General features: G+C 46.9%; 1 protein-coding gene across 14 annotated transcripts in view; it reads left to right on the top strand.

Moving 5' to 3' along the window:
* Window positions 1–22,936, top strand: part of LOC100874702 (zinc finger protein castor homolog 1) — a 186,459-nt gene extending 163,523 nt beyond the window's left edge. For 11 of the 14 annotated variants that reach the window (XM_012284321.2, XM_012284319.2, XM_076534814.1 and 8 more), the window contains 5 exons: window positions 14,839–15,417; window positions 15,608–17,335; window positions 17,687–17,785; window positions 17,927–18,845; window positions 18,932–22,936. In XM_012284321.2, the coding sequence (XP_012139711.1) occupies window positions 14,839–15,417; window positions 15,608–17,335; window positions 17,687–17,785; window positions 17,927–18,845; window positions 18,932–19,436 (3,830 nt within the window). In that variant the 3' untranslated portion in view covers window positions 19,437–22,936. The remainder of the gene's footprint in view (window positions 1–14,838; window positions 15,418–15,607; window positions 17,336–17,686; window positions 17,786–17,926; window positions 18,846–18,931) is intronic. The other 3 variants (XM_076534820.1, XM_076534822.1, XM_076534821.1) reach the window with 3 other exon arrangements.
* Window positions 22,937–23,011: the final 75 nt, after the last annotated feature.

The following is a 23,011-nucleotide window of genomic DNA, read 5'->3' as shown; positions in this document are numbered from 1 at the left end:
GCGTCTCGTCTTGTATTTATTCGATCGAAGTCCAGCAGAGGCTCGTAAATCGTGTGCAACCTGACGAAACGAGTCGTCGTCGTGTCCCATGCTTTCAGCGTTTTGTGGCCGGGGGCTCTTCCCCCTTTATTGGAATATCCGCCCACAGCATTATGGGAATTATCAAGGAAATAGAATGAACGTGGCAAGTGGGTCCCACGAGGGGGCTGAAGGGGGTTTGTTGCCTGTCCGCGGACGATCAGGAAAGAGAGGAAGACCATGGCGTGGAAACGGATTCATGCAGGTCCCCCATCACCCGTACCCTCCGATCGCTTCGTCTTCGAAAAATCATACTTCCCAAGCGAGCACGTAACTCCGCGCGGAATCTCGGAGACTGCCAACGCCACTTTCCTTTTCTTCTTTCGATTTCAAGCATCGTAACGACCATCGCCGCGTACAAGGGGACGAAAAAGTCCCTAAACAAAAGAGACGTATTCGAACGACGCGAGTTTAATTTTAGATCGACCACGGTGCCACCGCGATCGATCGGTCTATAAGGGATAGAGAAGTCAGTGACTCGATGGGAATTTCATTAATTATAGGACATCGCGGAGATAGAGAGCCGAGACGTTACGTAATCGTATCGATACTCGTTTATAGAACCCGGATGCCATTCTAGCTGCCTTCGATACATTCTTCCTTTTACGTAGCCGAATTTCAAACGCTATTGTTTTGTTGCGAAAATGCTGTTTCGATGACTCGTATCCGCTGTTTAGTCGGAAGAAAATATTGTTAGCATTAGGTTTTGAGAAAATTTTCCAATCCGATGTACCAATGGAAATGTTTCTCGTTCGAAAAGTTGACACTGTCAGCGGAAATTATGGTAACCGTTTGACAAAAGAGAATAGAAGATTGAAGAGAGAGAAAGAGAGGAGTGGGCGGCTACCGTCCAGTGTCTCTGTTATCCAGAGGCACATTCCCACAATTTCGGATCGGCCAATCAACGTTTAGAGCTGCCGGACGATATTAAACTGGTCGCAAGATCCACGCTGAAACGGAATAAAATAAAATTGTGCATTGTTCGACGACCGTGCCTCGTTCGCCGACACCGAGAAGAAAAAAAGAGACACCGAGAGGAGTAAGAAGAGAGATAAAGAGAAAGAGAAGAGGAGAGAGAAAGAGAGCGAGAGAGAGAGAGAAGGCAGCAATCAAAGCTGATTAAGCCCACAACTGGGGAATCTGTGGGGCCAGTGTCTCACGCCAATCTCGCCCAATCAGCCGGTTGGCCGGGGAGATTTAAAAAATAGAATGCCTACTGTCAATTGTCCCATAATTTAAATAAATCGAATAAATGGACAAAGTGGCCAATTAGAGTAGTTGCTGGTTGCTGCTTTAACGCATTATTCTCTCTTTCTCGCGGTGTCTTCGGCCCTCTGTTGGCCCTCTTCTCGCCCTCCCACCCTTCCAGGAGAACCTTCTCTTTTAGCATCTCCTTCGAACTTCTTTCCTTCTTTCCCCTCTTCGATACTCCTCTTCTCGCCCCTTTTGACTGTATCATGCTTCTCACGTTGTTTGACATCGGTCTTACCGACGAACCACCACCTTGCGTCGTCGAGACACTCTTAAGAACGTCGTTACGACACGGATGACTTAACTTTCAGCTTGGTTACACGCGTGCGAGTAACGTGTTACTGCAACACGATGCAATCGTGACAGAACCGTTGACCGTCTCCCGTCCCTTTCTTCCGCCGTTTCTCGATTCGTTTCCGAAACGATAACGTTGCCTATTCATCGCTTTTCAAACTATTATTCGCTGACAGATGAAATAATCAAATAGTTAGATCTATACTCTGTCGTATACTTCGCAAATGTATACTTCTCGAATCTTCGAAATCGGCAAAAGAGAACATTGCCCTCTACACCTCGAAGCGTTATTCCATCATCGATATTAATGGAATCCCGCATTCTCGTATTTTCGAAAGTCGTGGCTTCTTGGAGAACAAGCGACGCTCGTCGCACGTTTAACTAGGACTTTTCAATTACATTCAACAATGCTGGCACCGCTCCTCGAGTAGTTTAGAAAGCAATTTAGAAAATACATCGCCAACGGGACCGGTAAAATTTCATTCAATCTTCATCGTTTTAGCATTGTTTAATAACGAACAGTTCGTGTTCCTCGCTTGAAAATTTCAGCGAACGCACCGTGCAGCATCGAATACCAGGGACAAGCTTTAACAATTACGAGCGATTTACGACTCGAACAATTACCGTCGACATCCGTGAACCACGTCTGCCAGAGTTGCACCTGTTCGACATTCATTTACGGTGCAGCCTTAACAGGCTCGTTGATACGTACGCTCATTAATTCGCGTTAAATACAATTTAATTAACAGCTTAAATCGTGAGTTCTATCGTGTCGCGTTATAATACTCGGACAACCCCCGAAAATTTTCACGTTCGATCAACTCCTTGATCGATAAGCCTTAATGAAATAATTTCATGTTCAAGACTGGTTACTTTACAATCCTGTTACGCCCAGTTAAGCATCGATTCCTCCCGTTGACAAATGTTTTATACGGGATCAATCATTCGATACGACGTACATGCGCGTCCTCGGAAACGCTGAATTAATGAAGTTGTTTATCGAAAACTTATATACCTACAAGTTCGCGCTCGAACGTTTATCGCGGTACAATGCACGAGATTAACGCGTAACGACAGAACGCGCGGTGATAAAACGCGAGCCAACCAGAACGTATCTACCGTCGATCGGAAGCAAAGTACAAGCTTCGAATCTCAGTTTTCCGAGAAGATCTCATTAACCTCGTGTTACGGTCATCGAGGAATCAAAGCCACCCAAAGGTCAGACGAAAAAATTGTATTCGATTCGATGGTTGTACGTCGCCGTCGAAGAGAAAGAGTAGAAAAAAAGGTGGTCCGTATTAAGCGGCCAATTATGCGAATCTGGCTCATCTGAACGAAGCCGAACGGCTGTGTAACGCATGTCTGGAAGGTAGATAAGGTACCCTCGTAGGTACTTGGTACACCTACGTGGGTTGGCAGTCAAGCCAGCCAGTCGACCAGGCAAATAACAAATAAAGCATAAACGGGAGCTACAATAAATAACTGGTGCACCGCGTTCTCTGCATATACTCCGAGCCATGGACCCTTCAGGGCCTTATTCTCCTTCTCCCTGTGCCCCCATCCCCTCCCTCGCTCCGTTCTCTACGTTCCTACACCCCCACCATCGGAGACCCCTTTGAGCTCCGTATATATGTCATAACGTAGACGCGGAGGGAGCCGGCCTTTGAGAAAAATCGTTTCTGACTTATGCGGTTGCCGTGAAAACGGATTTAAAGGATCCTCCGGATTCCTCTTTCCTTCTTTTTTTTTTTGAAGATGAACCACATGTTCGAAGAATTAGTGTTCCGCTTTTAGTCGTCGATGTCGTAATTTCGAATCGGTGAAAATTTTCGATTCCCGTTTACTTTTCTTCTCGCCTCGTTCACCGGTGTTCGCTGCTTCTCCTCGCATAATTGGTTACAGATGCATTATTCCTCGGCTGGGCTCGTTTCGCAGCCCATGCATAAACATTAAACTCTTACGACACGGGCGTCGTTATCGTTTTTTTCCGACTCTTTTTACTTTGGCCCTCGAACGATTGTGTTTCGAATTTCGCTAACACTCGTGAACCGTCTGATTGAAATTCCTGCGATTGCTCGGGACTAGCTCTCGAGCGGAACTTATTGCCGCAGAATTTCGCTTTCTAAATAACGCTAAGTTAACAATCGGCCAGGACCATTATGTTCTGACAAAGACACTTATTACCGATATTATCAGTCATTATACCCGTTATCTATGTTATCAATTCGTGTCACTCTCGTATCGAGCCGCATTGCTTACACTTTCGCAACGATCTTATAAATTATCTGGCTAAAACTTTCGCTATTAAACTTGTTATTCCGAAAATCATTCTGCTAGATTAAATCTCTCTATCGGGAGAAACTGTGCAGCGTATAAAGGAAGTCTCAGGATATTAGCAACGGGACGAGAGAAGACAAACAATGTACCGATTCCTGTTCGGAATTTTCAAGCCGTTCCCTTTTTATTCAAAGGACGAGAGGTGGGTGGGTTAAAGCGCCAGTAGCGCGGCAGTTTGCGGAAAAATGTGTTTCTTCTGAAGATTTGCCGATAGCATCGATGGCCAGGGAAGAGAGACTAGGGTCCAGCGGGCGCCGCGCTAAAAGAAGCAGGACACGAGGATCCTCGCGAGGGGGAGAGCGAAAAATTAGGGACGGCATTCCGTCTGTGTACCGATGCATTTCGCTGACCGTTGAACGGTCGTGGACGTTCCTTTTAATGCGATCGCGATTCCGCGAGCGGTAAGAAATTAATAAAAAGTTGAGGAACGATAAATTAGGCCGGCGACGAGACGGCGCGAGAAGCAGCGAGCGGAGAGGAGCGATGAAAGGGACGACGAACGCCGCGGAAAGAATACCGGAGGCAGACGAGAAGGGAACGGACGGATAGTTTCATGGGACCCCGTGGCCCAAAGACAGTCGAAGGGCGATAATAAATTTCGGCCATAAATAATAAGATCTCGATCGGCTTCCAGCTAGCCAACGTTTGCCGATTCGATTTTCATCGATCTAACGCTAAGTAGGACGGAGCGTAACGAATATAGTGGCGCGGGAATATAAATATCCTAGAAGAAGCTCGGGTAGAAATACAATGTGGCAAATATATGCGGTCGAAGCGTACCGCAAAGAAAACGATAGTAGACAACATTTCCACTGCAATAATAGCAACATCGGTCGATCGGAATCGTACAGTATGTTTCTAACGGTTGAATGCTAAAAAAAATCGTTCGAGAGGCCAGTTTCAAGGTTCGCAATTAGAAGGATCGATTAGTTAATCGTCGAGAGTGCACCGGGGGCGACAAAACGGTATTCTTGGCGGGCGAAAAATCGCGAAACGTCGGCCAGGAAAAAACGGGGACGGACAAAATCGAGGCGAAGCGTAGAAGAAGAAGAAAACAAAGGGAGGGTTAGAAGGTTAGAAGGGTGAAGAGGGAGCGTATCGTTTGATCGAGCAACGATGGATTCCTGAGTTTCGAGGACGGCATGCGATTGCCAATCGTTGTTTCCCGATACAAAGACGATCGGGGCCAATCGAGCCGCCAACTAACATTACGGCATTCGCACTTCGTTTCGCAATTCACTTTTCGTACTCGACACTTTTATTGCCAGATATTCTAGCCCTCGTCTCCCTCTCTTCGGTGGCCTGGTCCCGCGTTAATTATAGCAAACGGAGAGGAACGAAAAAGTAAAACGTATCTTTTTTCGACGCTCTCTCTTTCTCGAGCTTTTGCAGAAAAGTTTGTTCGAACGATCGTCGGGGGTGAGATCGAATTCAACACGCGTCAGGTCGATTACCGCGTTACATCGAAGCTCGCGCATTTTCTCGAACAAGTTTGCAACCAGAGTCTCACCGCATCCTCGTCGCTAATCATCGATACTGCATCTTACAGCGATGAAGAGTCGCAGAAAATTTACAAGCAGCAAACGGGCTAGCAAACGATGACGAAAAGGAAAGTCGCTTCGGAAAGCCCGGCAAGGATGAAATTATTCGCGTCTCGAGGCGTAGAGTAAGAATCCAACGCGAGATTTCCATTCGCAATCAATCGACAGACGTATCATTACGCTCGCGTTTCTCCTTTTGCTAAACCTTTTCTGTGGCTGCTCACGGATCGCAGCCGTTTAATTACATACTTAAATATTTATACGCGCGGGAATATAAATCGAATCGATTCATAAAAGGCGAGCCAGCGGGCGAACGTGGCCCAGGGAAACAAGACCATCCGACGAAGGACCGCGATCCTCTCTCGGATCCTCTTGTTGTTGCAAAAAAAAAAGAACGAGAGAGACGGTTTCGAGATCTCTCTTCCTCTTCGTTGGCTGCTCTATTAATTAGCTCGCGGCAGCTCGCTCCACTCTGTTAATTTACTCGGAGGGGGCGCATTTTATTTTTCGTACGGGCCTGAACGTCGTCGATCCTCGCTCGGACTCCTCAATCCGGCTCTATTAATTAGCCGGGGCCCTTTTTTCCTCGTGGCCAGCCCCGTAAGAGCCGTCGAATCCCGTCAGGAAAAAGGGAACCCGGTACACGAGAAAAAGAATGCACGCGGCCAACACAGCGTCCGTCTCGGATTCCAGAATCACCGGAAAGGGAGAAGAAATATTCCGGTTTCGAGCAAAACGATCTTTTGCCGGCGTTTCGCGAATCTGCCGCGTATTTTCGTTGGAACTCGAACGATCCTCCTGGACCCGGGTCGATTGTTATGCAGTCTGTTTCGTAACCCGTGGGATCTTGTCTCGCGACGCATACATTTTGCCCCTTTTCAGTTTACGATTCATAGCCGCGTTCGATTATCGATTAATTAACAGTAATTTCACGCCGCGCGTTCGTCGAATTTTGCTCTTTTAATTACGTAGAAGGATTTATTACAAACGTTCCGTATTAAAATGCGCACGGAACATCGGAGAGTTTTCTGAAGGGTACGAAAGTTTTTTTTTAGAGGGAGAGTCAGAAATCGAGGTTAAATACACCACGCGTCGTTTGAAGCGGAGATATAGGTGGATTCATTCGAAAAGGGGCGATTTGTCAAACACTTTAACAGCTGCCGCACGCCGACAGCATTATGGAGAGGAGTGTATTATCGATTTTCACGAAGTAATTCAGACGCCATGCTCGTCCAGCCACGCGGAAAGCGCTTAATCCGAAACCCTTCGAACAGTTTTGCACACGTGAAACCGCATAAAACGCCGAGTCTCCAGGAACACCTACGGGTTCTGGGATTTCAATTTGCAATTAAACGATCTTATCGTTTTAGCTATTGAAAAAAAAATGTCCGCTGTCTCGGCCAATTGTCATTTCTTCGCGACGACGATTCTTCTTCCAGTCCTTTCTCTATCGTGTTCTTCTTTTTCGCGGGAAAAAGGGTCGCCAGAAATATACGGAATATCCACGAGCGCGCTGCCGGCCGGCATCCGGTTGACTATTTCGAGAATATAATCGCGAAAGGAGAGGAAAAGAGAATCGCGAAATCCGCTCGAGATGATGGAAAGGGGGCAACGAAGAAAAGTTTCTGCGTTCTAACGAGTTACTATTATAGCTTTCTTTATTCGCCTTTTTTCGTCATCGTTTATCGATCTTCGCCGAAAACGGGTTGACCGCGATCTGTTCTCGAGTCGTCCGAATTTCCGGTTCGAGGGCGCGTCGTTCGGCGAAGTAACCGCGTAAATCAATTTCCTCGGACGGTCGAGAAAATCGCAGAAAGCGCGATAGAGAGAGAGAAAGAGCGTGGCGTCGTGTCGCTAATAAATCGAGCTTTCTTCCCGGCTTTATCCCGCGTCGTCCTCCGGTTCGCCATAAGTCGCTTAAAGCCGTTGCTCTTCGGCGCTTTAGTAATTCGAGTTAGCCGTTCAAGCAGACCCTCCACCCTTCGCCGTCTTCCTCTCGCGAACGACGGAGAGAGAAAGAACCTCTCTCGCCTCTCCCGCTCCTCTGTTATTTCGCGCTTGGCGAAAAGCGAGAAAAAGGAAGAACGTCGTCGCACCGTCGGTGGAAACGACCCAAGCACAGGACCGAGACCAAGACCATGAAGAGCCCGCCGATTGTTTTAGCCCTAGGCCAAACTAAAACGGCCGGAGAAGTCCGGAGGGTCAGGGCCGTGGTGGCTTGGGGAGCGAGACAAGGGTGCGGGTGGAGGAGAGAACTCTTACCATTTGCCACCTCGATTTTCACTGGAAAATGCTCGCTCGATTCCTGATTTGCTATTTGCCTTTCAACGCATTGGTCTTAAGTTAATTTAAGGTAGCTTAAATTTTCTAATTATTCATGTTTCTAATTATTAGAGTTTTAACGTGACTTACAGCTGCTTCTACTGCACCAACACTGTTAGTCATCATGACAGTAATAAATGTAGCTGCCATTAGAAATTAATTTTTTAGTACAATTCTTAAATATTTTGCATTGTCAATGCACAGTTAACGACGTTCGTTAACTACAATTAATTAGTTGATCGAATGAATTTTCTGTTAGAAAAGTTGGAAAGAAAGATACGCTACTGTCAGTCAATTTTGAAAGAGGTTCGCGAAGAATCGATCCTCTGTTTTCCCTCGTGTTTTTCCCCTCCTCTAGCAAGTTCTTTCTCTTTCTGTTTCTTCTCTTATACGACGACGTGCCAAATCATGCGAGTGGAATCGGAGAAATTTAAAAAATATTCTAAATTTAATTACACCGGCGACCCTCGGTCTTTCGAAATCGTCCGGGCTGCCAATGACTGGTTGAAAAATAGCCGATCGACGAGCTTCTAGCGGGGTGGCATTTGCATCGCTGAAAAAAGGGGAAGAAGAGAGAAACGCTCGAAAGCTCTTAACTCTATCGTGATCGAAAAGAGGAAAAGAAGAATTTCGAGCAAGATTCGTTTGAAAACTTTTCAAATCGAACTGCTTAGGAACGAAAGAAATCGGATAAACGTATCTCACGATCGAGTCGAAAAGAAAAGAAAAAGTAGAAGAAAGAAGAACGAACCGAGCAATGAAGAGGTCAACGAGAGCCCCAATTTCAATTTCTCTTTCCCACGGCTGTTCATAGTTGATTCAACTCGACGACTCCATATTTCACTCGATAATAGCGTCGTCAAACTGTCCACGAATTGAATCCCCATAAAATTTAATACGAAAATGTTGGTAAAATCTTGCAACAAAAAAAAGATACGAACTTATTTGTTTTAAACTCGAACGCGTATTGTTCTTAGTTGTACACTTTAAAATTCGTTTGATATTCGGTGCGCTCTTTGAAAACTCTCTCGCCATCGTTCACCCTTAAGAACTCTTATCCACCCCTTCTACGCGTACATTCGCAACCCCTCTTATCCGCACATTCGTGTTCTTAATATCCTTACTATTCAGAGCACCACAATTGCACTTTGCTTTTTCAAATCTTTATCCTTTCTATATTGAGTCGAAAACGTTTAGAGCTATCCAGAGCAGTCTTATCTTTAAATAGAAAAAAATCACGCGGAGAGTAAAGATTCGTGAAGATCGCTGGAAAGTTTGGAGCTCGAAAATTGATCGCAAGAACTAATCGATAGCTTAATATCTAATTACGCTCGCCCGTGTCGAAGGGATAATCGGGGATTCGAATGCACCCCTGACGTTTAAAAGTCCGCGCAAGAGGATTTTTTAGTTTCAAAGGAAAGTCCACCCTTTCGTCGGTGTTTCCACCGATGCAATGGCAAATTGAGTTGGAGCGAAAACACGCGTACTACTTATCGCCGTGTCCCCCGATTTCACCCCCGTTCGTTCTACCACCCCAATCCGGCTCTTACGTGGGACGCGTAAACTTTTCACGAAGGGTGAATCGTGCGCGCGATTGTAATATCGTTCGATTCGCGTGTGAGCGTATCCTCCTACCCCTTCGTGCTTGTACGCATACATACGAGCCCCCTCTCCACCACCTTTATTCCCGAAAATAAACAGAATCGAACCCTTTCTACAAATTCAAACAGCCAGAAGAAGGGATCCTGCCTCCTCGCGCACCCCTTCTTTGTTCCTTTCGAAAAACCTCGATAGATGAGGAACCACGTGAAAGAAAGGAAAAAATACTAGCCACGGATCGACGATCCGCTGTCAAAACAAGGAAATCCGATGCCCCGGTAATCGGTATACCCTGATTTTTCATTCAACGCATTTTTTCCGGGGATGCGGCTCATCGAAAGGGGTAACCTTCCAGAAAATTGATCGGTAATAAAACGTAGTCACGATGAAATATTGAACGATCGATCGCTCTCTGTTTACGGAAACACGATACGGTGATAGTCGATTTTTGTAACGAAGGGTGAGACAAGCATAATGAAATCTATATTTTAATCGTGAAATGAATTGGAACGAACTCCGCGTACGCAAGACCGTATAATTTGAGCAATTATACGCGAAATCAGAGTCGACATTCGTGGCTGCGAGTGGCGTTAATAGAATTACTTAAGACGATAATTGGCAGAACGAGCTGAAACCGGCGGTCCAGCGTGTTAAAACTTTGCGATCGGTCTTAAATCGTTAAGAAGGAACAGTGTCCTAGGGGACGCTGTTGTTTTTTGCTCGTGGCTCCGATCTGGAAGATTGACGACAATGTGTTGGGCGGTGAGTTCCAAAGTTCTACAAAGTCCCATATAACCGTGCTGATTTACGAGATCGCGTGTCCGATAACTTTCAAATATTCCCCGACAGCGAGTGGCTGTTAGGCTTAACAAGGCAGTTCGACGAGTGCGTAACGAGCGAGGACTATTATTAAGTGCACAGCCACGCTTCTATCGATGCCCGGTGGCGTTTCTGTCTCTCTGTCCGACCCGTGGCCAGATCCACCCTTTCGAAAAAAGATTATATTTCCAACCCTCGAGTGCGCATCTGCTTATCGCGAGAAGAAAGTTAACTCGTGGTCGAAATAAATTTTCGTTTCGCGGTCGCGCGTGCATCGGGAAAAAACAGTGGCATAGAAACCGGTTCGCTGGGTCAATAATTTCGGAAATCATTGTTCTCCGATATTCCACGGAGAGGTTTCCCCTCGTTAAATTTAACACGGCCGCCATAAGTAACAGTCGAGCGAGAGGGGGTTCGAGCCACGACGCCGTGAAAAGAAGGGGGTGCGCAGAAAGGAGTCGGCAAGAGTGGTGGTTGACACTAAGTAGTATGTCCGTAATAGTGGGCCGAAAAATCCATACGTCCGAGGGCAGGCTAGATTAAAATGAAAAAGAAAAAAATTTCCGCGCCTCGCCAGAGGGGTAAAACGATACCAGCTATGCGCGACATTAATGAATGTGCCTTTAGAAACGGGCAAAGAGAGAAAGAGAGAGGGAGAGGAGCGCGTAGCACGTGGCTCGATTGCTTTAACGACCGTTTGTACGCGCGCGCGTTCGTTCACGCACGCTGCGTCTCACGAAAGCCTCCAATCCGCTTGATACTCGTTCGTCCGATGAATAATCTCGTTTTTCGAACACCAGGAATTACGTTACGTAACGCGGACACCTTGTAACATTCCGCTGACGTTGAAGAACGTTACCCGCTGAAAATTCTATCGAGGAATAATTTTACGTCCGACAAATTCCCTCTGTATCGTAGGTAGATCATTTTCGAATCGAACGAATCGAACGCGATAGCGCCTCCGAGTTATAAATCTCTATCGCGATTAATTGAAAACGAAACGTATTGTTCGCGATGTAGCTGTTTGGCGAATCGTCGGATATCGAAACCGGTGATTCTATAAATACCTGTTCATAAATCTCGCGGGCCCGGCGGTCCGTAATAATTAGGAGAAACGAGTAGACAAAAGCAGGAATAATTCTATCGGCAGAACAGGGTAGGAAGCTCATAAATTCGCCGGTTAGAAAGGAAGCCGAACGAGGTCGAGCCTCTGGAAAGCTCTTCCCTAAAGAAGGAATCGCGTTAATTATAATTGCAGCGTTGTAACCGCGTTTATTTTGGTCGTTCCCGCGAGCTGCAGCGAAAGAAGAAGAAGGCAAAGTACGGCACGGAGAAGAAGGTGCTAAACGGACGGCACCCAGAGAAACGGGACAGGAGAATGGCGACCATAACGTAATTTTGACAGAAATAACGTCGCCGTGTTCGCCGAGAGACAATAAGTTCGCGACACTCTCTCTTGCCGGGGATCTTAGAATAGTTTAGTGTTCGCTTCGTCTCTGGCTCTCTCGTTCGTCACGGACTTTTCCGTCCTTCTTCCATGTTCCACCTTCAACCACGACTTTCCCGCTTCATCTGCTCGCTTTTGCTGACCCTCTTGGCGCCACGATTTTCATGGTTGCGACCAGATTAACGATTACACCGTATACGGTCGCTGGAGAATCTTACGTTCGAAGAACTCGCCGCGTTTAATCTTAACAGAAGCTGGAAAGTTCTCGGTATCGTTTTTAATCGAAATAAAACAATCTCTTAGTCGACGCTTTTTCGCGACCGGATGAAAAGAGTGGTCGTTAGTTGGAAAATTAGCGATTTTGCGATTCCGGATGATCCGGTTTAAGCGAACCGGGAATGGTCGTATCGTTGCGTAATATTCGGTTATGACTATTAATCTATCCTCCGGTGCAGTAATTATGCAACGCAGCTGCGTGTTTTGTGTCGCTCGTTAGAATCACCTTCCGACCAGCCATGGGCCGCGTAAATTTACGATCATTTTCCTGGCGATATCGCTCGTTACGAGGGCCCGCTTTGGAGGGTCAAGGTTCTCCTCGATCGAGACGTTATTAATCGCGAACGAACGAAACGTCGAAAGCTACGTCTCGACAGGGCGCGATTCTTCTTTCGTATCCGAGAACGTCAGACATTTTGTTGACGCCTAATTATGCGGCTCGCATCGCAGGAAGCGTGCCAAAACGGTGGCGGCAAGAGCGTCGAACGGAACCTGGCCTTGGTTCTCGTTAAAAGATACAATGATGCATATTTCCGGCAAATTGCACGCCGTCGATTACTCTCGACAGCCTCGCCGAAATCCTGCTATTCTTAATTCCACGTGTTTCGATCGATCTCTCGAGCGGACGTCGGATAAAGAAGAAATACCACCCACGTCGTAAAACGAACGGAGGATACGAGAAACGTGACAAAAGTCGGGGGGACAAATCTTAAAAATATGAGAAATTCACGGGACGACACGCACCAGGACCCCCTCTCCTTCGTTCCCCAGCCCTCTGTGCACGGCTTTCAAGCCGAACCCTTTTATTCGTAGTTCTTGAAACTGGCACGTTGGAGGGAGAGGTTGATCCGGCTGCGGATGAAAACCTGGGTTTCGCTCGGGGAGTTTAAAATTTTCAAAAAGCCCGATCCTGAAAAGGAGCTCCCGTTCCTTTTTTTATCATTTAATCCGTGCGGGCCTTAACCGAATAACCCTTTATACGCGTGGCTGTGTGCGCTCGGCGAAATCCTTCAGCGAGCACGATCTTCACGCAACTTTTTTCATTCGTTGATAGTTAGCCGAACTTTGCTTATCTTGTAGACATAATCGAAGTTGAAGAGTTTCGCAAGGCAAAATAATTATAGCGTGGCGTACAGGACCGTTCATACTCGAGGTCGATAAAGAAATATATAAATTTCAGTAACAATGACTTATGGCAACAAAAGCAACGCCAAACGTCATCGATTCGAACAATCTACGCACGAATAATTAACCACGAGTCGTTCAGCAGGGTAAAATGGGACCTAACCTATAAAAATCGCGTGTTTGGATAATGCATCGAGTGGCCGCTGCGTCGCAGTCTGTTCGCCGCGCAGTCACCGAGGGTCCATTGAACCTTTTCCTTCCTTTTTTCTCTCCCTCAAGAGGGCCTAAATACCGACAAAAAAATTCCCAACGGGCAGCCACCCCTCTTTTCTCGACCTCTTTACCCCCTTTTTTCGACGGCCCTCGTCACAACATTGTTTCCGGAAAAACGGCTCCGACTAAACGAGTAACCGGCCAGATGCGATTTAATGAGCCAGAATAGAGACGTTGCCTCGATTTCACGGGCTTCTGGGGAGGAAACGCGATCGAACGGAATATTTTTATGTCGATCCTCCACTTTATTTTAACCCTTTCGCTTCGCGTTAGAAACTTTAAGAAATGCAAACGATAAGATTATTATCGAAGCGATTCGAATACGCTTGTCAGAATGAACGCATAAAATTTTGATAGGGCGGATCGAAAGGTTTCGTACAACTCGGAACATAATACATTGGAAGCATAATGGCTGTTTCTCCCTCGCAACCTTTACCATTTCGTCTTTTCCTTTGGTCGTTCGTTTTTGTTTCGTTTCTCCGCCGCGAGAGAACCCTTCTTCTCTTTCGCGTACACACGTGCGCATAAAACTTCGCCGGTACCTATCCCCTCCAGACTCGGCCAAGGGGGAACCCCTAAGAGAAATATTCGACAATTTTTAAACTCGTTTCTGAACGCATTCAAACGTGCACAGTCGACAAGTAGGAATTTCTTGGAATCAACCGGAGCCCTTGGGTAGGGCGTACACCAAACGTGGAACGTGGTTTCCGGCCACCGAGGATGGGGGTATGCTATATATTTCCTCGCTCCAATATTTCGCGACTGTGCGCCAATTTTCTTCCTGCAAACGCCTTTCTATGACGGAATCGATCGCTATCATTGTAGAGCTCTTAGGAAACTTGGCTTTTCTCAAAAATAGACTTTTAGATAATAACGAACGAGGGAACGAGTTCCCATTATGATATGTTAGTTTTCTTTTTCCGATCGGTTTATTTCCACAATGGAATTCCCTCTTTGTTCCGACTTTAAAATGCATCGTAGGTAACCAGTTTTTCAAGTGTCCAAAAGCGCTCGGGTCGACGAACGGTGAACTCATAAGTCTCGATGCGTCTACGTATCGGGTAATTGTTCTAGCGAAAGTGTCGTTGAACTTGCTCTACAGCGGATAAAGTCGTTCGCGAAATCCTACAGAGTTCTTCTCGTCTGTAGGTTACTTCCTTACCAACCTTCGTTCCATTTAAATGGTAGAGAGTTCCTTTATCGATCATCGAGAAAATCGTCGTCTACGTTATCGACCCGATTCGCTTCCATTCTATCGTACCGAAATTGTTAAATTTTTATTATAACTTTATCCATTATCGTTCACGATTAACCTTCTGACGGCGGATCATCGAGACATCGATTGAAACATTTGTTTAATTTCCGGGATTTTTCAGCGTCGTATCGACCCTTAGGTTGGCGATCGATCCGGCTCCGTCGTTCGAGGGTTAAAAACGAGGGAACTCGCGTCAACTTCTTTTTGGTTTCTGATTTCAGCGTTACTGAGACAAAGCATGTCTCCGGTTGCGGACACCTTGATCGGTAGCTCGAAAAGCTCCGTGTCGCAGCCGATAATCGATTACTCCCGATACGTGAGGAGGTACTCGTCGGGTCAAGAATGCGGTAGCTCGTATTGTAAGGAGCTCGGTTGCAGAGAGCATTTTCACTGTTTGGACTGCAGTGGTAGGGTGTTTGTGAAAAAGGAAGAAATGATAAGGCATTTCAAGTGGCACAAAAAGAGAGACGAATCTTTACAGCACGGCTTCATGAGGTACTCGCCGACGGACGATTGCTCGGAGAGGCATCCGAGTCGTGCCTGTCCGCACAATAGAAAACAGACTCACTACCACTGTATCCATGAGAATTGCGATAAGGTTTACATATCGACGTCGGACGTGCAGATGCACGCGAATTATCATCGCAAGGATTCGGCGATCATTCAGGAAGGTTTCCAGAGATTTCGCGCGACCGAGAGCTGCGCTACCGATCACTGTCCCTTCGCCGGTCAACGGACCACGCACTTCCATTGTCGGCGACCTGGTTGCCGATTCACCTTCAAGAACAAGGCTGACATGGGTAAAGAGACGCTTGCGTACTTCCGCGTAGAAATTCTGCCGCTACTCTATTCCGCTTAACGTAAATCACAAAATCGAAACGATTAGCTTTGTTCCGCGCGAGCGCGAGTACACCTAAGGTTCGACTTAGACGGCGAAACGCGTGTCCGGCTTGTTCACTCACGCGTTTCTTTCGCGGCTTCTTTTTCCAGACAAGCACAAGTCGTATCATATCAAGGACGAGCAGTTGTCCCGGGACGGATTCAAGAAGTTCATGAAGTCCGAGGCGTGTCCGTTCGAGCAGTGTCGTTTCTCTCGGGTATGCAATCACATTCACTGCATACGACCGCATTGTAGCTACGTTCTTCATTCTTCCGGTCAGCTGTTCTCCCACAAACGGAAACACGAGCGACACGAGACCGAGCTGGCTTACAGAAAGTACAAACAGATCAGCGCGGTAGGTGGTATACGACCTTCCGGTTCTTGGCCACCGGACGACGTCGGAGCACAGAACCTGTCTCTGTGTCTGAACGGCGAAAGCTCCAACGAGGACAGAGGCTCCCCGTCTTACTACTCGTTCGACGATTCCTTCCAAAGCGGAAGCGACCTCGCGATGGACCTAACCGCGCCAACGACCACGGTCACCGCCAGCGGAAGTTCCACGGTAACCGTCGACCCTCCACCGCAGCAGCACCACCATCAACAACTGCAACCTCAGCAGCAGCAGCAGCAGCAGCAACAACAGCAACAACAGCAGCAGCAACAGCAGCAAAGTCAACAGCTCACCGCCACAGAATTAGCATATCTGGTACCCGCGACGGGTGATTGCCCTTGTCATCTGGGCAGGGATCATCATCACTGCGGTCTGGATCGTTGCGGGACGGCGTTGAAGGACCCTCGCGAAGTCAGGGAGCATTTGAGAGAGCACGAGACTCAGGAACGCATCACGGACGCCTTCTTCGAAGAGGGTGGCTGCGACGACAGTTGTCCGTACGCCGACAAAGAGAAACACTATCATTGCAATTGGGAGAATTGCCGCGAGGTGATCCTCTCGACGGACAAACCCTTCCGTCGTCTTCAACATTACAAGATTCACGAGTACAGTAGGCAATTAAACCTCTCGTGTTCCTCTCACGCCCTGTCCTCCGACGTGACGTTGACTCACCTGACCAACATCGACGCCATGTTCAGGCGGAAGAGAGGCAGGCCTCCGAAAAACCGAGTGATAGAGATCTGGTCGGGCGGTGACCCAGCCACGCACACTCACGATTCCCCGCAGGCGATCTTCACCAGCTTCAAACTACCGAAACCTCAGACGCCGAATCTGACGCTGAATCCGATGACCGAGGACCGGGAGGGAAGCGTGTCGCCGTCGAACAGTCTCGGCGAACCCGACGGGTTCTCGACCTATAATCCTGATGGATGCCCGGATCCGGCTTGCGTCCTCAGATCCACCAGGCATCATCATTGTTCGCAGCCAAGGTGTCACTTCTCTACCGATAGACCCGATCAATTGCTGATGCACAGCAAAGACTTTCACGATAACGTCGACATACCGGCGGGCTTTGCCTTCTTCGATAAGATGGTAGATTGTCGACTGGCCGGTTGTCACAGTAATCGCGTTAATCGGCATTTCCACTGTACCAGACCGAACTGCGGCTACTCGTTCGTCAGATACTCGACCATGGCGATGCACGAGAAACAGCACGCTGGTCACGGAGACGTCGGGGGCCAGGAGTCCTCTAACCAGGAGTGTCAGACGCAAATTCAGCCGATGATACAGGAAAGCAAGCCGAGGATTCAAGTGAAGAATCCGGCCGAACTGATCGAGAAACCGGAAGACGCCAACAGCTTGACCGTCGCGGGGGACGTAGAGAATAGACCGATACTGGAGGAGAAGGACGCGGAGATGTCCAGTCCGGACGGCAACAAGACTACCGGTAAGCTCGTATCTTCCGTGGACACGAACCAGTGCACCTGTACAGTATTCTATAGGTTTTGTTTGGTAGTTACTTGAGATGTTACGAACACGTCACTCAATCGATGCATGTTTTTTTTTTTGCACGTACACGCACCTCGATCGTATATCGCAACGCATCGGCACCGATCCCCGATCCTTTCGACGCGTTTCATCGAAAGGGCTCGTCGAAAGGACGGGGATCGTTCTCTTTTTTTTTCTTTGTTACGGTTTGTACATTTTGTTCTTTGCGTTTGATGTATCTATTGTACAAGGTGGTTGTAATCATAGTGGGTATATTTGAAGTGTTGGTTGTTTGGTTGATTGTTGCTAGTGGTGAGGGCGGCAGGCACCTATTATCCGGTCAGCGGACCGCCAAGTGAACCCGCACTTCCGGGCGTCGTGCTATCCATGCGAACTTCCGTGCACCAAGGTTCGTGTCTCTTTCGACGACCAAATTTTCTTGCCTCGAAATGTGTTCTCTTTGGTTATTAGTCGTCGAACTCGTCGCCGTTCGCGTCCACCCGTTTACCCCTTCGCACGGTCGTACTCAAAACGAATGTTTCGCTTGCAGAATCTCCGGTTCTTCCGTCCACCAGTTCGGCCTCGCCGCACACGCTCTACGGACCCGAGCAAAGCTGCAGCAGGCCATTTTGTAAACTGAAACGCAAGAACCATTATCACTGTAACGCGTGCAATCAAGCGTTCTCCGAATTGGATCGACTGGTGGCTCACATAGCCAAACACTCGACAGGTGCCATTCTTAGTCAACAGCAACACGAGCTGGCTAGTCAGCCCCCCAATCAGCTGCAGCACGACTATCTGGCGCAGTTGTCGCAGAAGCACGACTTCATGGCGCAGAACGCTCAAATGGCGCAGAACATTCAGAACTTCCAAAACCAGATGCAACGGCAGATGCAGCAGACTTTGGGTCAGATGAGTCAACAGAGCCAGCCGAAGGAGGTGAAAATGGAACCGGCGAGGTGCGGTACCGACGTTGCCGTGCAGAACGTTCCTAACGTGAAGCGGGAACCCGCCGAATTGACCAGGGACGAGGGCAACAATTCGGTGATGGACAACAACGAAAACGGTCAATTGTCTCAACCGAGCATGCCACCGAACGTTCAACAATCTCCGGTCCCCACCAGCTTCGAGCTGGATCTCAGCCACGGATTTCATTTCCCTAGCCCAGCCGTAATGGCTGCTATGAATCAGCAGATTGCCCTAATGAATCAAGCCCTACCACCGTTCCTTCAACATGGCGGCATGTACACGGGCGGGCCAGGGCTGATGTTCGCTCCCGGTCTACCTCCGACCAACTTTCTACCTCCTGGCAGAGACGAGAACCCTTTGGCCTCTCTGGCGGCGAACCTGAACCTGAGCAAGAGGTCCTTGTCTCCGCCGGACAGCAACTCGCCCGAAGCGAAGAAACAGAGGCTGCATCACTCTATGCGCATGCTCAAGGACGAGCCTGTACCCGAGGGATACGTCAGGTTCGCCTTATTTTTTTTATATTTTTGGAACTCGGGTTATCCTTATTTCAGTGCGTTCTATATAAACTATCTCCTCGATGTTTCAGGTTCAGATTCAACGAGGACTGCAGGTACCCTCACTGCGGTTACAGGGAACATCAAACTCACTTCCACTGCATGCGACAAGACTGTGGCTACTCGTTCTGCGACAAGACACGTTTCGTCCAGCACACGGCGAGACACGAGCGACTGGACACCCTGATGGGCGGCGATTTCCAGCAATACAGGGCGAACGTGCCTTGCGGTCGAGCTCAGTGCGCGTACACGTCGTCGTTGGGTTCGATGCAGAACAAAGCGTCGCACTTTCATTGTTTGAAGTGCGACTTCGTGTGCACGGACACGAACAAGGTGGTCGCTCACAGGCGACAACACGCGAAATTGGACAATATCGCGGCGGCAGGCTTTCAAAAGTTCACTCCCAGCCAACCTTGCGGTGGCGTTCAGTGCCAGCATTCCGGCAAACAGACGCATTATCATTGTCTTCAGTGCCAGTACGCCGTGCTGGGTTTGGCGCAAATGTCCGCCCACAAGTATCGACACATGGACACATAACGGCGTCTAGACGAGTTGGAGGATATTCGTAAAAGAGGCAATTGACTCTGGTCCCCTTGTAGACATTCCCCGAAGGATTCAGACGTCCTCTCGGCCCTACATCGACGAACAGGTCCAAAGAAGAGGAATCAGCCGGGTGCTGTATCGACGAATCAAGATCCCGCGGATGAAACCCGATCAAGGACTGACCACACGATAAAAGACAATTTCGTCGATGCTCCCTCTGTATAGACACATTCCCTGACGGAATTGCTAGGCGATCGCCGATGGACTGCTGACGCGTACGTTTCTACGAGCTCGATGATTAGGAACAGGCCTAGTCATTAATCTTCAGCCGTTCTCGACCAGAAGGAATCGATAGCTTGCCCGGTGTTCTCGTACGGGCCGAAACAACGACGATATCGATCGACGCATCGATGACTTCGTACTTACGAGAGAAACAGAGAGATATTTATTAGATTCTATCGACGATTGATCTCGGAGGATCGAAAACTCGAAAGAGAGAGAACGTTGCGATCGTTTTCGAATCGTTTAATCGATAATCGAAGCGAGAGCAAAAGAAGGACGAACTTTGCATAGAATCGTAGACAATAAAACACGGACGACGAGTCTATCGTATAGCTTTAGCGCGAAGATAAAAGACAAACTATAATATTTAATAGAAAAAAAGACCTTGTACATTTCGTTTTCCTCTTTTCCCTCGTCCTCTTCATTTTTCGTTTGTTTTTTTTTTTTGTTTTTAATATCGTTCGTGTACCCTCCGCGTGGTGCAAAAGTAGTCGCGACGACTTAGATCCTAGACTAGATAGTTAATATATTATGTACAGAGGAGAAAAAGAACTGACACGAGAGAGAAGAAGATCGAACGAGAAATCGATCCGATCGAGAGAACAATAAAACTTTTTGCTATAAACGAGTCCTGTAGATGAGATCGAGTCATCACCAGCAAGCAAAGGCGAGTCGAAAAGAGAAGATAATCGTGCTTACGTGTGACAGCGTGTCTAGTCCATCGCACCATCGATGAAGGTATACTACGATACGGTATCGTAACGACAAATTGATTTCGGATCGATTCCTGGTCAACCATCGACCCATCGACGGTGCAATGATTTTTCTACGATCATCCATTACTTGTTTTTCGTTCTTCAATCGTTATTTCCCTCCCTCTCTTTCTCTCTCTCTCTCTCTTTCTCGGGCTCACAGAGAGTTCACCGATTAGACGCATCGTAACGAATCGTACTAAAGATTTATACGCTTTCAAGGAGGGTACGCGTTTATTCGTTAATCGTATTTACGGAACAGTATTGATTAAATAAAACCGAGAGTTTACAAAAAAGACTGCCATCCGAGAGAAGACAGAACATTTCGCTTTCGGGCAACCGTTGCTTGCTGGAAGGAACTTTGTGAAATTGAAAAGGAGTACACGTGATCGAAACAAGAGATCGACCGATGGATGAAACCTCGATATCATTCGCCTTTCGTCCTGCGCCGAGTACGGACCATCGCGGAGAAATATCGAGGCTTTACCGTATGCGTCACGAACGATAGGGTTGACGGCGATACCATTTTGTATCTTTTTATTTCCTCGCGACCAGAGAGTGCTCGTAAATTCTTTTTCGAACTACTTAACTTGGAAGTTTAGGTCGCTACCGGTTTCGATAAATTGGCAATAATTTTCTCGATCGTAAAAATCTTTGACACTCCCCTGCGAGATGGGACGACTAAACGAATAAGAAAAGACAGTAACGTTGTATTTTTTCGACGATTACGATTAACCACGTAGCTGTTTAGAGTATTAGATGCGTGCGTGAGTGTGTTGGGTGACGCGCTAGGGTGCCTTCAGAGTTTCTCCCCGAACTTGTAGGACCGTGCCTTAGCAACGATAATAAAATTAGTAACTAACTAAACAAATACGATACAACGTGAACGCGATCGTAGGATGTTAGTGCCTTAACGGAGCCCATGTAGTTGGAACAGAGCGAACAAACGACGTTTCGTTTTCTTCAAATTTAATATTAGAAAGAGATGTGCGAACGTATCTTAGATTTCTTCGAACACTATCAAGGGGTAGAAACTCGTTTGCGCTTCGTTCTTAGTTGAAACAAATAGCAACATCCTCTCTAGAAGTATAGTATATTCGAAAACACAGTAAAAGACGTGAAAACATTCTGTTGTCTTAACACATTCGTGACGTAGTATTACTCGTTTCTTCCTACTTTAAATAGTTTATTGTCTCAATTCGATTCGAGCGTTTCAAATTAACTTATTTTTATCGATTTTTTTTATAGTACCACACTAGCAGATAAATTTTTAGAAATGAATAATTGAAAGTAGCGTTCGACGAGTGAACGTTCTCTCCACCCCCGATTAGCCCCCCGTTAGCGTATCATTCCAATAACGCGAGATTCCACGCGTCGAACGAACTCTGTTATAGTCATCGATCCCGTCCTCTCGCAATCGATCAATCCTTGTAACGTCGTCGTTTTTGATCCTCCCGATCCCGGTGTCCGGTGTCGATCTCCATCTTAACTCGATCTTTAAAAAAAGACAAAATCAGCTGAGAGTTCGAGCCATGTGTTAAAACGAGTGCCATAAACTGCGATTTCGAATCTCTCTCTCTCTCTCTCTTTCTCTCTCTCTCCCTCGATCTATCATACGCTAGAACAACCATTTCACGATCTGCGCTTGATACAACTTAATCATTTTTGTAACAAAATTAGGAATCTTTTGGTTGTTCCGGTGTCGCGAGTCGTAGAATATTTATTTACTCGCGGATACAGTTGGGAGGAGATTGAATCGGAACCGGAAGGAGTGCGAGAGGATCGATGAATCCTTCGCGGAGCATCTTCGAGATACCGATTGTTCGGACAGTTGCGTGAATAACTTCCCTTCGGCGAATTGTGTAGAACTTAGCTGCGTCGAAAACGTATCGCTATGTAAAAGCGTTACGATCCTCGTCGAGTGGTTCGAGTAGGACGTATATATGCGTCGATCGTTCGCAAAGGGTTAAGTAAAAGAGAAAGAGAGAGAGGTAGGAGAGAGAATGGAGCAGCGACGATGAACTGAGGTTGCCTTATAACTATCGAGCCTATATTATAAATATACATAAATGGAAATATATTATTGTAAGACCGTCTAGGACGATCGAGGCAAATATATTAATATCGAAGAGATGTGTATACGTGTTCTGTGAGATAAGTGTGCATGTGTATGAGAGAGAGAGAAAGAGAGAGATGTATACCAGTAGAAAGCAACGTACTATTATTTGAAGAAGAGTAGAAAGTCTATCGTACGGTCATTAGTATTAAAATACCTGCTGTATGGATGTAAGTTGATACGAAGAAAGCTATTATATAATTTTATCTATTATTATTAATTATTAATTAATATTCTCTATTATTATTATTATTATATTATTATGAATGAGTATCGGAACCACACATCTTATGTAGCTGTGATTTTGCTTTCGAACAAGTAAAGATTAAAAGTATTTATAGCAACGACAAGTCTTTTCTCTTTATTAAATCATCCTAATAATTGCGTTAATTACGAAAATTACGTTGTACAGTTTACAG

The sequence above is a fragment of the Megachile rotundata genome, chromosome 8 (genome assembly GCF_050947335.1).
Source record: "Megachile rotundata isolate GNS110a chromosome 8, iyMegRotu1, whole genome shotgun sequence".
NCBI classification, from domain to species: domain Eukaryota; kingdom Metazoa; phylum Arthropoda; class Insecta; order Hymenoptera; family Megachilidae; genus Megachile; species Megachile rotundata.
Note: the sequence above shows the minus strand (reverse complement) of the source record. Positions and strands in the feature narration are given on the sequence as shown.